The 18727-nt window shown below is 51.0% G+C and overlaps 4 protein-coding genes across 4 annotated transcripts; 3 read left to right on the top strand and 1 right to left on the bottom strand.

Annotated features, from left to right (window-relative positions):
* Nucleotides 1-192: 192 nt before the first annotated feature.
* Nucleotides 193-672, bottom strand: Bathy04g01290 (predicted protein; the record flags this gene model as incomplete). The annotated part of the gene is made up of 1 exon (XM_007513711.1): nt 193-672. The coding sequence occupies one exon, from the start codon at nt 670-672 to the stop codon at nt 193-195; it is 480 nt and encodes a 159-aa protein (XP_007513773.1).
* A 227-nt stretch (nt 673-899) lies between these two features.
* Nucleotides 900-2872, top strand: Bathy04g01280 (unnamed protein product; the record flags this gene model as incomplete). Its single annotated transcript, XM_007513488.1, has 2 exons — nt 900-1237; nt 1453-2872. The coding sequence occupies 2 exons, from the start codon at nt 900-902 to the stop codon at nt 2870-2872; spliced, it is 1758 nt and encodes a 585-aa protein (XP_007513550.1).
* A 208-nt stretch (nt 2873-3080) lies between these two features.
* Bathy04g01270 (predicted protein) lies at nt 3081-4757 on the top strand (the record flags this gene model as incomplete). The annotated part of the gene is made up of 1 exon (XM_007513592.1): nt 3081-4757. The coding sequence occupies one exon, from the start codon at nt 3081-3083 to the stop codon at nt 4755-4757; it is 1677 nt and encodes a 558-aa protein (XP_007513654.1).
* A 353-nt stretch (nt 4758-5110) lies between these two features.
* Bathy04g01260 (predicted protein) lies at nt 5111-18628 on the top strand (the record flags this gene model as incomplete). Its single annotated transcript, XM_007513530.1, has 1 exon — nt 5111-18628. The coding sequence occupies one exon, from the start codon at nt 5111-5113 to the stop codon at nt 18626-18628; it is 13518 nt and encodes a 4505-aa protein (XP_007513592.1).
* Nucleotides 18629-18727: the final 99 nt, after the last annotated feature.

Here is an 18727-nt window from a genome sequence, read left to right as displayed (position 1 = left end):
TTTTGTATACGTAGAAGAGTTGCATAGAGTAGTTATGACACATAGTAGTACATTGTAAACGTTCGCTGCGAATAATAGTAATAAGAATAATAATAACAACAACAACACTCCATCCTCCCGAATCTCACACGTTCGACGTCTCCTCAACTCGTTGCAAAGCGCATTAAACGACCCGAATTGGAAGAAGATCTTCTACGGTTCAACGACTAACTCAAACCTCGCGCAGTGTTCGTCGCCAAATATAACTTCCCCCCCTTCCGTCAGCTCCTGAGGAATACCCGGCAGTAACTCTTCGCCGTCGATGTACGTCCCGTTCGTGGACGTTAAATCCGTCACCATGACTTTCCCGTCCGGCGTCAAATCCACCATCGCGTGCGCGGAACTCACCGTCGCCACGCCGACTGCTAAATTCACCGCGCTCGAAGAGACTCTCCCGACGACGCTTTTCGCGCCGTTCAGGCGTAAAACGCGAGGAATTGCGTCTTCTTGTTTCTCGGTATTGCCTTCCTCTTCTAAATGATTCCGGTCCAAATCCCCAACGTTTCGGAGGATGAATGCTTTCGATTGGATGGTTTTTTGTACTTTAAAGATTCCTCTCGAAGAAGATCGACCCCTATTTTGGGCGAGGGAAATGCGACCACTCGTTAAAGCTCTGTTACTAAAGCTGGCCATCGTCATCGTCATCGTCATCGTTTTGCGATGGTTGTGGTGCGCGTTGAAAGCGTTCTTATTAATAGAGATATTTAGTGCGGAATTTCACAACTGTTTTTGGTTCGAAATTGGACGAATCCATCCTCAGAAAAGCTTTTTTGCGCGCGTACGACGGACACTAAACACACACATCAAACACCTTTACGACGCATACTTTGAAAGAGTCGAGCTTTAAGGATTTAAGAAGAATGGGGATATCGCTGTCAAAAAACCACTTTCGCTCGAACAAAAACATCGACCGCGCGTTCAAAAACGGCTCCTCGTTCCACCCTTCGTTTGACGTGGAAGCTGTCGTGACGAACAACGGCGGGTCGATGAACGAAACATCGATCGACAGTTGCGCGAACTTTTTAAACAAAGCGACCGGAAAATCCGTGAGCGTGCCCGAGGAAGAGGTGAGAGATGTGCACGCGGAGGAGGTTTTGAAGACGCACGTGATCGACGAGAAGAACTTTCTCGGCGTGCCGACGGCGTTAGATGAGAACGATATGGATTCGCCGCTGAGTCATTACTTTATAAATTCCAGGTAGGAATCGTTTCGCGAGAGATATTTTCGTTCGTTTCTCGCGCTCGCGGGTATTATCAGTGGTGTTGAAATCGACAGCATCTCTTTGTTTTCCAAATCGAAGAATCGTCGTTTTGTTTGTATGCTCGCGTGTACTGACCGAGTTTCCTTTCCTTTTGTTTCCTTTTATTATATCGCTCGCTCGCTCGCTCGCTCGCTCGTTCACGCGAAAACAGTCACAACTCGTACTTGGAAGGGAACCAACTCACCGGGGTATCGAGCGGGAGAGCGGTGAAAGATATTCTACTACACGGCGGTCGCGTGATTGAGTTGGATTGTTACGACGGACCGAAAGGAACGCCGATAGTCACGCACGGTGGGACGGCGTGTAAACCGGTTGATCTTCGCAAGTGTTTAGAAGCGATTAAGGAGTTTGGTTTCGCGAAAACGCCGTATCCGGTCATCGTGACTTTCGAGAACCACGTGAACGTGGAACAGCGGGGAGTTATGGGCGATTTGTTGGAGGAAATTTTCGGCGATGCGATGTTGTACCGACCGCCGGAAGGTGCCGGGACGAAAGAGGAGTGGCCGAGCCCGAACCAGTTAAAAGGTAAAGTAGTCATTCGAGACAAGTTGAAGCACAAGCAAGATTCCGCCAAAAAAGGTGATTCCGGGAAGAAGAAGAAGTCAAATAAGCATTCGGACAAGGAGAATCCGGCGGTTTTGAAAACGTCCAAGACGTTAGCGCCGGAGTTACACTCGTCCATCATGGATAACGAGGACGACGAGGATTCCGAGGAGGAAGACGACGCTACCGTGGAAGAGAGTAACGCCGCGGACAAGTTGAAAAATCTCGTCGCCGTCGGCAACGCAAAGTTTCACGGGTTCGACGAAGCGCACAAATGGCTCGGAGTAAAATCATGCAGTTGGAACGAGAAGAAAGTTGAGAAGATGGTCAAGAAAGCCAGCGCGAATGATTCCGAGTATAAAGATTTGTTAGCGTTCACGAAGAAGCACTTGTTGAGATGTTACCCGGGCGGTTTGCGAGTCTTATCAGACAACGCCGATCCGAACGCCGCGTGGTCCGTTGGTGCCTCCTTAGTCGCATTGAACTTTCAAGGCATGGACAGACCAATCTTTATGAACCGAGGTAAATTCGCCGAAAACGGTGGCGCCGGCTACGTCAAGAAACCGAAGTTTCTCTTGGAGGGAAAAAAATCCGGCGCGTTGCCGAAGAAAATTTCATTCAACATCCTCGTCGGCTCTGGATGGGAGGCGTTCAAAAACGCCGATCTCGTCGGTGCCCCAGACACGTACGTCAAAGTCTCCATCTGCGGTAAAAACGGTTCTTCCGGTCAAACCAAAGTCTTCTCGGAAGCTCGCGTCGGCCCGAAAGCGCAACCGATTTGGAACGAAAAAATCGAACTCGAATCCAAATGCCCGGAACTCGATTTAGTCCTGTTCGAGATCTTCGACCAAGACCCAGACGCGGACGATTTGTTAGGTTATTACTGCTGCTCCGTTGAAAGCTTGCAAAAAGGCTTGAAGTGCGTCCCGTTGTACGACATGTACGGTCACCACTGCATGTACACCGGTAAGAAGCGCCCGGAGCTCTTCGGCGAGTGCGCGTCGATTTTAGTCGAATGCAGTTACTAACTTACTATAATAAGTATTCATGAAAGAGAGAGAGAAAGAGAGAGAGAGAGAGAGAGAGTTGATGGGGAGCGTCGATCGTTGTACAAATGCACACATAAAACACACGTCAATCACAAAAGGAACAACAAATCTTCACACAGAGAGCAACTGACAAAATCAAACAAGAGAGAGAGAAAGAGAAAGAGGAGAGAGAACAGACTACCCCTTCATGCGCGCTACCACCTCTTCTCTTCTCTTCCTCGTCCGTCTCCTCGCCTTCGTCGACGTGCTCCTCCTTTTCTTCGCTTTGCTCCACTGTACGCGCTCGACGTCGTATTTCTCCTCCTTGGAAACGCAAGTCGCGTTGGAGCGCAAAAATCGAATCAAATGGGAAACGTATTTAACAAAGTACCGGACGCGAGCTTCTAAACGCGTCAGTCGAGAGATGCAGACGGTGATGTTGGAGCGGTTTCTGGAGGAGACGGAGAAGTGTCCTCCGGAACCGAAGTGCGAGAAGTTCAAGCCGTGCCCGGGGAAGAGGAAGAGTAGTAGTAAAATGAATCACGAGGGCAAGAGCTTAAAGGAGAAAAAGATATCTTTAGTAGGAAAAGAGGAGGATTTGGAGGAGGCGAATGCTGTAGCAAAGGTAGAAGTAGAAACACAAACAGCAGAGGCAGTAGAAGAGGAGGAAGGAAAAGAAGGGGTCGAAAATGGGAGCGATGATGAGAGCATCATCGGGAACACCGTCAACGGGGACATTGAAAACAAGCACTACTTCGACGCGATACCGAGGTACCAACCGGGACCGGCTTCGCCGGCGTTTGAACCTTCGTCGAACGATGGCGTGTCGTTTAAGATTTTCGTGTACAACTTGCCGCCAAAGTTTCACGTGGAGATGTTGAAAAAGAACAAAAGGTGCGTGACGGATCAGTACGGGACGGAAATTCGGATTCACGCGAATATCATGCAATCGAAGATGTATACTTTGGATCCGTTAGAGGCGGAGTTTTTTTACGTGCCCGTGTACGGCGAGTGTAAGTTGTTTGAGAATATAGCCACGTTAGGAGCGAAGAAGGGTTTGCAGGAAACGAACGCGTGGTGGTTGGAAGCGATGAAACTGGTGACGGATCAGTATCCGTTTTGGAATCGAACGCAAGGAAGAGACCACGTGTTTACGTTTGCGGGAGCGAGAGGGCCGCACATTTTCAAAGATTGGAAAAGGCACATCAAGAAATCCATCTTTTTAACTCCCGAGGGCGACCGATCGTTGTCTGAGCAGTTCAACACGTGGAAAGATATCGTCATTCCGGGTTTAGAACCGGAAAAAGCGTTCTGGTCGGGATCTTTGCGGAAACAAAAAGAAGTGAAACGCGCGAAAACGTTCGCCTATTTTCGAGGCACCATCGCCAACAAACTCGGGAAGCAATACTCCAAAGGCATACGGATTAAAATGAAAGAGGCGTTTAAGGATATAAAAGACGTCGTTTTCACGGAGCAACACAGCTCGTGCGATAAAACGTGCTACCGCGAAGAAATGCGCGCCTCTACATTCTGTCTCTGTCCTCGAGGCTGGTCGCCGTGGACGTTGAGAGCGTACCAAGCGCTGATGGTCGGGTGCATCCCGGTCATCATCGCGGACGAAATCGAGTTCCCGTACGAAAACTCTTTCGACTGGCGCCAAGTTTCCATCAAAATCCCTGAAAAGAGACACTTAGAAACCATCGATATCCTCCGATCTGTCCCGGACGACGTCGTCGAACGCAAACGCAAAGCGATGGCCAAGTTCTGGCCGAGCGTCGCGTGGAAAAAACCAGCCGCGGATGACGACGCGTTCCATTTAGTCATGAAAGAGTTGGAGAGGAAGAAAAGAGGGTTCAAATCGAGCACGTTCACCTTTTGGAAGTAGATTTTTTAAGATAGTTATTAAAGAATAGATTCAAAACCCTAACTTAGGTTAGACATTGCGGCTTCCCAAATTCTCCCAAAACCATCAGAACTTTTGCGCGATTCAACCCGCGTGAACCGATCTAAATCGCGCTGAAATCGATTTCACCACCTCAGAACGATCGCATTAAACCCGTTGGCGAGGCCAAATTTTCGTTTCAAACGCTTCAACAGAGGGTAAATTAAAAGAAAAAGTGTACGATTTCGATCGAAATTGAGAATTCAAACGGACCCATCGAGGCGCACAAACGCTTACAAAAGGAGGAGAAAAAGAGGCAAATTTGAGCGCAATTCAGAGCTGATATCGTCACGAAAATGGTGGTCCCGAAAAACTTCGCCGAACACGCGGAGAAATTCTTCGCGTCGAACGTCACGACGGCGAAGCAGTTGGAGTTGGCGAGCGAAGTGCGCGCGAGCATTGAAATCGCGCACACGAGTGAATACAGCAACTGGTTGAAAGCGTACTTCGAGGTGTTTTCGAAACTGTTGAAGGCGAACCCGCCGACGCACGGCGCGGACGCCGGGGAAGACGAATCGAACAGACTTCGAAACGTTATATATGAAATCCTCTCGCGGTTACCGTATAACGAAGTGTTGAGGCCGTACGAGAGTCAGCTGTTGGAGTGCGCTTTGACTCCTCTCAGAGAAGAGAACGAGAAGAACGCGTTGGTGTGCATGAGGATTGCGTTCGACGTGCACAGAAATTTTCGGCCGAGGAGCGAGGAGAAAGCGACGCAGTTTTTGCAGTTTGCCGGGGAGGTGTTCGGGAACGTGCCGCAAACGGTGGCGGAGGTGTTTGGGAGCGAAGGCGGCGAAGAAGTCGCGGATGGAGACGCGGAGATGAAAGACGCAGAGAAGGAAGAGAAATCCGTGGCGGCGAGCACAAAGAAAGGTAAGAGAGGTACGTCGTCGAAAGATGCGAAAGAAAAAGATGAAGTCTCCGCGGAACAGACCACGGCGGCGGCGGCGAACGACTCGGCGACTATTCCGGCGTTGAAGTCTTTCAAAGTGTGCACGGAATGTCCGCTGATTGTTATGCTTTTGTTTCAATTATATCCTTCCGTAGCGCAAAATGCCGTGCAGAAACTCTTGCCGGCGATGACAAAGACGTGCTCGGCGCGAACTTCGCGAACGGTATTTAAAGAGAGCGTCAAACTTCGCGAAAGATTCGCGGATTTGAAATCCGCGCAGGTGAAAACGATCAGTTTTATCACATATCTGGTGAGAGGACACGCGCAGTTGGTACTTCCGTACCAACAAGAAATTTCACTGGCGGTTGTTGATTTGTTGAAGACGTGCCCGGATGTCGTGTCGACGAGAAAGGAGTTGTTGGTGGCGACGAGACACGCGTTGTCGGCGCAGAATTTCTGTCGCAGTTTCTTTCAACATTTGGACTCGTTGTTAGACGAGCACGCTTTGGTAGGTACCGGTCGCCTGTGCGCGGAAACCTTGCGTCCTTTGGCGTACAGTTTCCTAGCGGAATTGGTCCATCACATGCGCGCGGAGCTTACTTTGCCGCAGATTCGTAAGACCGTGCACGTGTTTTCGACAAACATGCAGGACGAACGATTACCGTTGAGTGTTCAGATGACTTGCGCGAGATTGATGCATCATTTGGTTGAATCTATCTTCCGTCGACGCGCAGAAACGACGCCGGGGAGCGCCGACGAAGCGCGCGCTCTTTTGGTGAAGATTTTAGACGCCACGGTCACGAAATTTCGAACTTTGCGTCCGAGGTTGAAGACTTTACTGAAATTGGTCGAGCATTTGCACGACGAAAAGAAAGAGACTCCGTCCACTTCCTCCTCTCCGTCGGAAAAGGACGAGACAAAAGATGATAATGCCAAGAGCGGCAAGAAAAGTGCCGCTGCTATCGCGGAGAAGAAGGAGGGCGCGGAGATTGTTTCCACGTCGGCAAAAAAGTCCTCGAAGAAGAAAGCCGGCGGTAAAAGCAAAAAAGGAGGCAAAGTAAGCGACGACGACGATGACGACGACGACGACAACGGAAAAGAAGAAGAAGAAGAAAACGAACCGGAAGTGAAACTTGACGTTTCCAGCGAAAGGCTGAAAGAACTCGCAGATACGAAGGCCATCGTGAAGACGCTTTTCATCGGTATGAAAACGCTTCTTTGGTCGGTTACGAATTTCAGAGCGCAACAAACGCAAACGCAAAACAACAATGCGGCGTTAATGGCGTTGTCTTCACCGCTTCGCCCTGGCCTCACCGAGCCTGAGCTTCGTCGCACTTCGGCATTTGTCAAGAACGGCGTGAAATGTTTAGCTTTGTACCGCGGCGCGGAATGTGCTGAAATGTGTGCGCATGTCGCCGAAGTCTTTGCAGTGCTCGACCCGCGATGCTTTCTCGATATTGCGTGCATTCGATTTGATGACCTCTTCAAAGGAATGCTCGACCTGGCGCCGATGGTGCAGCTTCCGCATCTTTTGCTGCAGAATCAGAACCTTTCGAGATACTTTGCCGATTGCCTCGCGATGCTTTTAGTCAGAGATAAACTTAAACATCTCGAAGATCCGCAATCACCGCCGGCTCAGCTCGTCTTGAAACTATTTAGTTTGTTGCTCCACGCGGTTTCGAAATATTCCAACTGCGAGGCCATGCTGTCTCCATACGTCATCCCCATCGTCGAGAAATGTTTGAAAGCAATGCGTGAAATTGAAAATCCATCGGCGTATGTTAGATTGCTTAGATATTTGTTCCGAGCACTCGCTCAGGCGAAGTTTGATTTGCTCTATCGCGAGGTGCTTCCCATTTTACCGACGTGTCTCGATGCGTTGTTGAAGTACCTGAACGGTCCAGATCCGCACGAGCTCCATGACACGATTGTAGAATTATGTTTGACTTTGCCGGGTAGATTGTCGTCAATTCTCCCACACTTGCCAAAGCTCGCGAAGCCTTTGTGCATAGCTTTAGAATCGAAGACGAGTGAATTGAATTTGCTCGGTTTGCGAACGTTAGAATTTTGGGTGGACTCGCTCAATCCAGACTTCCTCGATCCGTGCATAGCTGAGGTCGAGACGCCTTTGATGATTGCGTTGTGGTCTATGCTTAAGCCACAACAGTCTGGATCTCCGTTTGGCGCAAAAGCTATGCAGTTGCTGGGTAAACTTGGCGGTAGAAATCGTGCGTTTCTCAAAGAACCGCTCGAACTCGAAGCTAAGGAGAATCCCGAGCACGGTTTGCGCATGATTTTGACATTCAAACCGGAAACAAGTTTTCTCGTGCCTTTTGATAGATGCATAGCTCTTATGCGCGGAATTTTAGAATCTCCGCGGGTATTGCCGGCGATTACGTCGTCGTCCATGAATAGTAGCAATGTCGAAGCGTTAATTGAACATCGAAAGCAAGCGTTGGCGTTTCTGCGCGTATGCTTGTCTTCGGTCATAAACGTATCCTCGGGTGTCGCAAAAGACTTGGCTTCCGCGAAGAAGAAAGATAAAGAAGACGATGCGATGAATGTCGATGGCGACGGTGATGACGATATCGAAAAGACCATTCGTGCTGCGGTCGAGGCGGCAGTATTGAACGGGTGGACGAAGTCAGTCGATGACGCTACGGAAGACGCACGACAAAACGACCGCGAAGCAAACCTTCGCGCCCAGGCAACTTTAGGCAACAAGACGAAGACGCAACTAGCTGCCGAAGAACGCGTGATGAAATCTTTAGTCGTTGCTGTTGTATCTGCAGAAGCCGATCCTGAACTCAAGAAGGCGAACGCCGGATTCGTTGAATCCGTAGCCGAGCACTTTGCGATGTTGTTCAACGGCGATATCGTTCGCGTTGCGAGTAGCGGCAACACGATTACCGATGGTAAGAACGACAAGAAAGGAGCGTCTTCTCCTTCCTCCGAGCCAGTTTCTGTGACTGCTTTGAAGAAGATTGATGCTATTTTATTTCTGGATGCACTCGTAGACACCATGGAATGTGGTCAAGTTGCGCACGTGAAAGCGGCTTTAGCGGCGATGAAAACCTTCGTCGACACCGTTTTGCTCTTATCGAAAGAAGATTGCGAAGATTTGAACAAAGTGGAGTTGAAGAAATACCCGAAGAGTAATAAAAAACAACTCGAAGCAAGCGCGGCAGATTCCATGGACGTAGACGACGACGAAGATGAGGCGGATGAAAAAGCTTCCTCTAAAAAGACGACGAAGAAAGGCGGCCGTGGCGCCAAAGCTTCGGCGGCTGATGACGATGCCGCAGACGCAGCAGAAGCTGACCCGGCGAATATCAAAGAGCGACCGGTGCCGGAATACGTCAACCGTCCGCACGCGAAGCCGCCGCAAAAGCTCGCCGTTCTCGTCGACGCGCTCATCCCGCGTTTGTGTCACTGCGCTTTCAAAACCGCCTGGCAATCTACGTCCGGTGCAGTGGAAGGTATCGACATGCTCTTAGACGTCGTTCCAAGAAGTATCATTCGTCCACACATGGCAAAGATTGCGTTATGCTTGCTCCGAGCCTTGCGTGGCTTGCCAAAGCACGCGGCGCCGGAGATTGAAAGGACGTCCAAGGTTCTCTATAAGCTCGTTGACGTGTGCTTGCCAATTGGAAGTATTCCAAGAGGCGAGGACGCCGAACCGGGCGTTGAGGCGGGCGTGAATGTCATCGCCGATGCTGTCGCTTCCACTTCGGACGCGCAAAACGTTCGACCGGCGGTAGAGAAGGCTTTAATTGACATTTCGCGACAGTGCAAAGTTAAAATTAAAGATGTTTTGAATATCTCTCCGGCGCGAATCGCGAGAATCCTGTCCCGTCCTCTCGGATCGCGGCACATCGAGGAGCAGATTCAAACCGTTCGCGTGATTGATTTCTGCATGAAACTCGAGATTCACGCGCCATTGATCAAGCAATACTCGGCACAGCTATTAGAGCTCTTTGGCGACGCGTTGCTCATTGCTGAAAGCGAGGCCAACATCAAGATGCCTTTATCGGCTACGTTGGAAACGGCCATTCCGAACAAGAACGAAGCGCTTGTTTCCTTGACTTCATGTTCGCAAATCTCGGTGACAGCGGCGTTACGCGCGTCATGCGCGCACTTGATGTGTACGCTCGTCACGAGGAAAAGCGCCATCAAGTTTCCTACGGAAGACTCGCAAAAGGCTTTTGAAGCTGCTACAGAGAAAGCCGTCAACGTCTTCTTCAAGTCCTTGACGAGCCGAACTCCGGAAATTGTTGAAATAGCCGTCGCCGGCCTAAAAGTTGTCGTCGATCAGCAAAGTCTGAGCAAAGAGCTTTTGCAATCGTCTTTACGACCGATTCTCGGCTCTCTCGCGCGTCCCGAAAACCTAACGTTGCCGTTGCTTGTTGGTTTGGAGAAACTTTTGGAGTTACTTTCAAACTGGTTCAATCCGACGTTGGGCGAAAAACTCTTGGAACATTTACGATTGTGGTTGGAACCAAATGCGCGCGATCCTCGGATCGCCGCGGCGACTGTAAACTTGTTTCATTTGCTTCCAAACGCCGCGAGAAAGTTCCTGGAGCCACTCGTTACGCTCAACATTCAACTCGAGAACGCATTGCCGCCAATCGGTGTGCACTCGGACGTTCACTCGTTGTATCGCAAGCCGTTGACAAAATTTTTAGCCCGGTACGCGAAGGATACTGTGGATTTTTACGTCGCTCGATTGGATCAACCGCAACACTTTAACCGCTTTTTGGAAACGATTCGCATCAGCGAAGGGAACAACATTTTATGGGAGTTGGAGGCGAATTACGAGAAGATTTTCGATAACTCGTTCAACAAAAAGTACTTCCTCCCGAGCAGTTCGACCCCGGCCCAGCTCGCGCAAGCTGCGGCGGCGGGCGCTTCGAACTCTCCGGGCGTAGATGGAGCGAAGCAAGACGGCGAAAATTCTCCGGCGCAACGCGTCGAGATTTCTCCGGAGGAGCGCATCGCTCGCGCAAAAGCAATGGGACTTTCCGGCATCGGTTCCGGATGCGACTTGGCCTCGTTCAACGCCATCAAATTGTGCTGCGTTATGCTCAAGATGATGCCAAATATGAGCGAAAAAACTCGAGCGGGTATTCGCGATGCTTTGTGGAAGCGATGGAACGATCCGGGACGACTCGAGCGTCTTCGCCGAGAGGAGATGTTGAGTTTGTCTGAACTTTTGGAGTCGAAGCGAATAGTGAAGTGCTTTTTGAGGTGCGTCGATCGCGATCGCATGGGAGAAGTCGAACTCTTGTTCGGTATTTTACCAATCATGTCAACGAAAACTTGCGTCGATTTGACATTTGCGAGAGAATTCATCTCCGATCGCGTGGGTGGGAGTTACAAACCCGAGCAAAAGAGAGCTATTTTAGAATTCTTCTTATCAGATTTCAAAGCCAAGTTCAAAGCGGCTTCGAAAAAAGACGCGGACGAGGAACAGACTGCGAAAGATGCCGACGCCTTAGTAGCAAACTTGAAGCTCGTCGTCTTACCGATGTTGACGAGCTCCTTGGAAGGATGCTCGAAGAGTCCTAAGAAACTCGCCGAGGCGCGTTTGATTGTCAACGAAGACGCGGTGTCCAGCATCGTCGGAGACATTTTAGATTACGTGGACGACGAGTTGCCCACGCCAGTATTCTTCAACGAACAGTTCCGCGTTCAGCTTCTGCAACTTGCGACGTTACTTATTCGATGCTTGCCAGACGATCTCGTCAAGCATCGAAAGGAGCTGATCAAGTTTGGCTGGAACCACTTGAAGCGGGAAGACCGCGCGTCGAAGCAATTTGCGTTCGTCAACGTGTGCTACTTCTTAGAAGCGTATCAAGCGCCGGAAAAGATTATTTTGCAAGTCTTTGTTGCGCTTCTTCGTGCGTGTCAACCGGATGCGAAGGAGTTGGTCAAGATTGCGCTCGACGCTTTAGTGCCTGCGTTACCAAAACGACTTCCGCGAGGCGATCACAAGTATCCAATTTGGATTCGATACGCAAAGAAAATTTTGGTCGAGGAAGGTCACTCCGTGCCGCACTTGATTCACGTGTGGAACTTAATCGTTGATCACGAATCACACTTTTACGAGTCCAGAGCGCAGTTTGTACCCCAAATGGTCAACTCCCTGTCGCGATTAGGTTTGCCGTCCTCGGCGCCGATTGAAAATCGAATCGTTTCCATCAACTTGGTCGAATTGATTTTGAACTGGGAAGATCGTCGCAAGGACCCTACAGAGTTCTTAGCATCGAAAAAAGCCGCGCAAGACAAGATGCAAGAGGAAGAAACACGCAAGGAAGACGAAGACATGAAAGATGCCTCGGATGGTGAAGACGACGAGAACGAGAAATCCGCATCGAAGAAGAAGAAAGGTGGTAAAGCTACCGCCACGGCGTCGAAAAAACCAACACGCGGTGGTGCTCGTGGTAAGAAAGTTGAAGCCATCGACGACGAGGAAGGAGAGGAGGAAGAGGAAGAAGAGGAAGAGGAGGAAGAGACGCCGAGGAAATCTACCCGAGGCGGTAAGCGCAGAGGCGCGAAGAAGGACGACTCGGAAGCGGAAGATACGCCAGAAAAGAAGACTGCCGTGAAAACCCGCGGGAAGCGTGGCAGAGCTGCAGCGGCGAAGAAAGAGGAATCTGAAGAAGAGGAAGAAGAGGAGGAGTCTGAAGAAGAGTTAGAAGAAGAGAAACCGTCCACGAGAGCGACGAGAGGTGGTCGCGCGGCGAAAAAAGCAAAGACGAGCGCGAAGGACTCTTCTCCGGCGCCATCCACGCGAGGCACGCGAGGCAAAGCCGCTACGACCGCGAAAAAACAAACTACCGCGAAGAAAGGAACCAGAGGTAGTCGTCGGGGGAAATCCGAAGAAGCCGAGGAGGAAGAAGAAGAGGAGGAGGAAGTCGAAGAGGAGGAAGAGGAAGAAGAAGAGGAAGAGGAAGAGAAGAAGAAACCCTCGAAGAAAGAAGGCACGCCTGATGGTAACATCCAATCTGCAATGCTCAAATCCGCGCCTTCTTTACTCACTCAACCGTCTTTAACCGGTGTCGCTGGTGGCACCGCTTCGGATAACAACGAACCGGAATTTTCGCCGTCCCCGGCGATGGCTGAGATCACCGTGAACTTTCTCGTGCGCATGGCGTTTTTAACTGGCGAAGGTAAAGATCAAGTAATGAAGGAACTCAACGCGAAAACGTTGAAGTTGCTGAAACGCGCGATGACGATTTGGAAAACTGCGCGCGTAAAGTTTACGTTTATCGACAAACTATTGGCGTTGGCAGAACAAGCTGGACAAGATTCCTCGTCTGCTTTGGGTACCGGTTTGGTCGTTTTCGACTTGGCGCTCGAGTGCGAAGTTGAAGGATTTGTCGAACAGAATGTCAATCAAATCGCGCAATTTATCGACCCATGCGTGTCGAGCAGTTCCGCGGAAACGCACAGAATGCTTGCAAAAGTGGTCGCCACGGCGATGACGAAGAAGATGCGCACGCCGGAAGAATTGGTTGCGAAGCAAACGGAAGCGGCGGCGCCGGGCGATCAGCAACAGTCGAAGAACAAAGACGGCGATGGTACCGATGGTGGCGACAAGAAAGACGGCGACGATAAAGTCGCCGTCAAGACTGAACCCATGGATACGGATGCTAAACCGCCCACCCCTGCAGCGAATACGGGTTCCCAAGGCCAACCGCCGACGCAAGTCTCGGCGTCGGCGTTGTTATCTCCCGAGGCGAAAATTCTTCGTTTGAAAATTGATGAGACGTGCGCGAAGAGAATCGGTGCCGCAATCACGGGCCAACCGGCGTTGCCGAATTCGCAGGCGAACAGTCCTTCTTTATCCGGCGTCCTTGTCTTGCTCGTTGAGCTCGGGAGAGAGTGTCCGGAGGCTTTGGATCGCTATTTGCCGGCGCTGATCAAATTGTTGTCGAGGTTGACGCAAGAGTTAAATTCAGTTTCAACCGCGCAACAGCAACAACGCATCCTGCAACAACAATCCTCGCGAAACCGTTCGCAGAGCTCAAAGCTAAAAGAAGAAAACGCTCCAGTCGCCGAGTATGGTTCCGTCGCGCACTGCGTGGCGGAGTGCGTTAGAGCGGTTGCCTCTCGCGTCGTCGCAGCTGGCGTCATCGATCATAAGCAATTATTCTTACGGATGTTGTTGCAATTGGTCAACGATAAAGGCACGCACGGTGCGGTATTGGTTGCCATCTTAGACGCGTTGTGCGATTGGGTCGACGATGCGGCTTTAGGGCCGTACGATCCGTTGCGATCGTACACAATTTCGGCGGCGACGACCCAAGTGACCGAGACTGCGAGTAAAATATCGACGACGACGACGACGAAGGCAGCCGCTACTACTACCCCCCCAGTTTCCACCAGTATATCTGGTTCGAAACCGAAAAAACGCCGTATTGGTAGCCTGAGCGATAAAGAGACCGTTTTATTTCTTTCAAAGATGGCGCAGCTCACTCGCATGGGTCTCGAAGCCACGCAAACGAAGGATTGGGAGAACAAACTCTTAGGCGCCATTTATAAACTGTGCGCGCCGGGTGGGAAACACGACGAAATCCTTCGACGCGAGGTGTTTGCAAAAGTCGAACGTCAACACTTGCTTGGCTTACGGACGCGGAACCCACTGTTCAAGGATAAGTTTTTCCAGCTGTACGACGTCGCGATTGGGCAGTCGCTCTTTCTGCGTCTGCAATATATCGTCACCGTGCAAGAATGGGATGCTATGGCGGATACGTTTTGGCTCATGCAAGGTTTGGATTTGATCTTACAGCTATTAGCGGAGGACGAAAAAGTTACGTTAGCGCCAAACTCTGGAGTTGTCGCAGGTCTGTTCCCGGATTCGGAAGATCCAAAGATGCCTCCGCCTGGACCGCCGGATGGTAACAAGACTGCGCCAGCGTCCACGAAGAAGGGTAAAAAAGCATCGTCGTCGGCGAAAGACGTCGACAACAAAAACGACGTCGACGAAATCGCGGAATTATTCGCGCGTCACTCGAAGTTTATCAAACAAAGTGGTGCTCTCCGCGTTTCTGATTTGGTAGCCCCGCTTCGTAAAGTTGGCAAACGCAACACGCACGTCGCTTATTACCTCTGGGTTCTCATCTTCCCGATCGTTTGGCAAACCTTACAACGCGAAGAGCAATTACAATTGGCAAAACCCATGATCGGGCTGCTTTCGAAAGAATACCATCAACGACAAGCGGCTGTGCGTCCAAACGTCATTCAAGCGTTGTTGGAAGGCATCTCCTTATCCCAGCCGCAACCGAAAATACCTTCGGAGTTGATTAAATTCTTGGGCGGTAAGTTCAACGCGTGGCACATTTCCATCGCGTTATTGGAAAACCACGTCGTTAGATACCCGCAAGAAAACCGATGCTTCGACGCGTTGGCTGAGTTGTATCGACTTTTGGATGAAGGAGACGTGCTCGTCGGTTTATGGCGTCAAAGATGTGCCGCCGATGTCACGCGCGCCGGTCTCGCTCTCGCGCAGCACGGCCACTGGCAGCAAGCGCAAGACGTCTTCTTTCAAGGCATGCAAAATGCTACCAGCGGTCAGTTATCCGGTGTGTCTAAAACTGAAGTGTGTAATTGGGAAGCGCAGTGGATTCAGTGCGCGCAACAGTTGAACCAGTGGGACTTACTTGCTGACTTCGCGAAATCCGTTAACCACGGCGAGTTGCAATGTCACACCAGTTGGCGTTTGAACGAATGGAACACGTTGAGGGACATTTTGCCTCCTGGACACGTATCTGAAGTTGAAGAAACGGCAGAGATTATGTGTGTTCGCGCGTACTCTCGTTTACACGCCGGACGCATTCGCGATGCCGAACAGCATTGGGCAGCTGCCGTGAAGAGAGCATTGGATCGTTGGTGGTCTTTACCGGAAACGGGCGCGAACTGCCACGTCCCAATGCTCCACGCCTTTCACGTCATCACAGAAATCCAAGAGTCTCGGAAAGTCATGCACGAGCTCGCGAATTGTACCAGACCGGGGCACCAGAACCCACAACATTCGCGAACGTTAGTGCAGGACGTTTTGGAAACGTGGCGTTTACGGACGCCAAACGATTGGGATCCGATTCCATGGCACAATCAAGTGTTATCGTGGCGAGGATTCATGCATGACATGATTGCGGGAGCACAAAAGAGCATCCAGGAGGTACACCCCAACGTCGCGTCGCACGCGACGGGTCACTCTCTCGACCAGTTGGGCATGCGCGACAGAGCGTGGGCGGTGAACAGGTTTGCTCGAATCGCCAGAAAGCACAACTTGCCGGAAGTGGCTTTGAGCATTCTCTCCACGCAACGGCCGCACGTGGAAGTACAGGAAGCTTTCGTAAAACTCTCGGAACAATCGAGAGCGTATTTAGACATAGAAGGCGAAGCCGTGTCTGGATTGAACGCGCTCGATTCGACGTCTTTAGAATATTTCGCTCCGCATCATCAAGCGAAACTCTTTCACTTGAGAGGTCAGTTCCAAGAGCGATTAGGCGACGTCGACGGCGCGCACGAAAGTTACGCCACGTCAGTGTCCTTGTGCGCGCAGTTACCGGAAGTTTGGAACACGTGGGGTGAGTATTGTCAAATGCGAGCGGATCAAGCGAACGCGGAAGAGGAAGCAAATGGTAGTGCAAACGCGGGCAAGTTAAACGCCGACGGTACTCCCATCGAAGGCCAAGCAGCCTTTTGGACCGAGCAAGCGGCGACGTGCGTCTTACAATCCATTAAACATTCGCCCAAGGATCACGGGAAGCGAGTGGTGAAGATTATTCACGCGTTGGGCTTTTCAAAGCATCCCGTGGCAGTTGGCAGAGCGTTGCAAAGACACGTGGATGCCATCCCATTATGGGTTTGGATAGACTGGATCCCGCAGTTGTTGTTAGTCTTGCTCAGACCGGAAGCGCCTCACGCCAAAGCGGTGTTGACTCGCTTGGCGTGCGCGCACCCGCAAGCGGTATATTACCAATTGCGAACGTTCTTGCTCGAACGACGAGACGCTTTGGCGCGAAAAACGCAAACGTACAATCAACTCGAAAATACTCCTGTTCCTAAAGACGAAGAGGAGAAGAAAAATCGTGAGCTTTCCTTGAAGAAAGCGCAGTCGTCTTTGGCCGAAGCGCGCGCGGTGTTTCAAGCGGCGAAAGAAACGGTCGATAAACTTCGCGCAAAGTTTGGCAACTTGGTCGCTGAAATTGAAGTTTTATTGAGCGAATTGTGCACTCGATTCGGCTGCGCGCCGGAGGAGCGCTTGTTAGTCGTCGTGCACACGTTGTTACACCGATGTTTCAAGTACCCGTGCGCGACAACGTCTGAGGTTCCGGCGCCGTTCAAGAAAGAACTCGCCGGAGTCGCCAAGGCGTGCTTCTCTCCGGACACGTCTTCCAAACACGCTGAGTTCGTGAAGGAGTATAAATCTCAGTACGAACAAGATTTGGACCCGGAGTCGAAATCAGCGAAGGATACGTTTCCGAAAACGTTGGAGCAATTGATTCAAAAGTTGAAAAAATGGAAACGAAAATTGAGCGAAGACGTCGAGAGACGCGTTCCGAATTGTTTGCGATTGGAGGACGAATTACCAAAATTAAGAGACGTGCAATTTCGCGAAGTCGAGGTGCCTGGTTCCCACAAAGCGGAAGTGGCCGCGTTGGCGGCATCAGCAGCCTCTGGTTCAGCGGCAAAAGATCACGCAAAATCGCGGAATCGATTGGTATGGATTGATTCTGAGGTCGACGTCGTTCGCAGACACGGCAACGCGCACCGCGTGATTACGTTTGTCGCCGCGGATGGGACCGAGCACAGGTTTGCGGTGCAAACGTCCTTGACGCCCCAGGCAAGAAGTGAAGAGCGTACGTTGCAATTGTTGGAAGCTTTGAATGCGGTTATGGAACGCCATCCGCAATCGAGACGACGAAACTTGAGATTCTACGCGCCGACGGTCATCCCAGCTTGGCCTCAAGTTCGACTGGTCGAAGACGACAAGAATCAAGGGACGTACGGGGAAGTCTACGAAGCCAATTGCGCTCGTTACGGACGCGATCCGGATATCCCGATGGAACTCTTCAAAGCGGCGTTGAATCCAGCCGTTCTCGGTCAAGTCAGTGGCCCGGAAGCTGTTCTCGAGTTGCGCTTGAAAGCGTTCATGGATATCGCCAGTCAACACGTCACCGAGAACATCTTCTCGCAGTACATGTACAAGACGTTACCGAATGGCGCGCACTTATGGACGTTTAAGAGACAATTGTGTCAACAACTGGCGTTATCCTCGTTCGTTTCCGCGTTGTTAAGAATCGGTGGACGTACTCCGAGGAAGATTGCCTTCGCTAAAAATACCGGCAAGGTGTTCATGTTGGACTTTTACCCGAACTTTGATTCCAACGGTTTAGTCGAATACGCGGAACCGGTGCCGTTTCGTCTCACGAGAAATTTGCACGCCTTCTTCACGCCATTTGGCGTCAAAGGTGACTTTGTGGCCACCATGGCCGCGGCTGCGCAAGCATGCGCCACCCCTGGTCGAAGCGTGCGCATGCACTTGGACGTGTACTTCCGCGACTCGTTGACCATTTGGCCGTGGCGACAGCAGCAGCAAGCGCAACAACAAAACGTCGACGCGAACGACGCCGCCGCGAAAACGAGTGCCGCTGCTGCCGCGTTCTTCTCCGAACCTGACGCCTCTACCGTCAACGAAATGGCCAAAGCGAACGTCGAAGAAGCCATGAAACGCTTACCAATCATCGCTCCGATTCCAACCGCGAAGTCCTTAATCGCCCAAACGCAAGGCGGCGGCAACGACGCGCAGCAGTTGCAATCGGTGCAAAAAGGTGTCATTCATTTGGTCGAAAGCGCGTTGAACCCGAAGAATTTAGCGCGCATGGAAGTGTCCTGGCAATCTTGGTTGTAATGTGTAATAACTCTATCATGTTAATATAATAATAAGCTCCATCGTATCTCTTCGCTCAATCCTCGTCATTCTCCGCACAACTTCTCCAAAGTAGTACGT

This window comes from Bathycoccus prasinos (genome assembly GCF_002220235.1).
Source record: "Bathycoccus prasinos genomic : Chromosome_4".
Classification (NCBI taxonomy): domain Eukaryota; kingdom Viridiplantae; phylum Chlorophyta; class Mamiellophyceae; order Mamiellales; family Bathycoccaceae; genus Bathycoccus; species Bathycoccus prasinos.
The sequence above is the reverse complement of the archived record's forward strand: the minus strand, read 5'-3'. Positions and strand labels throughout refer to the sequence as shown.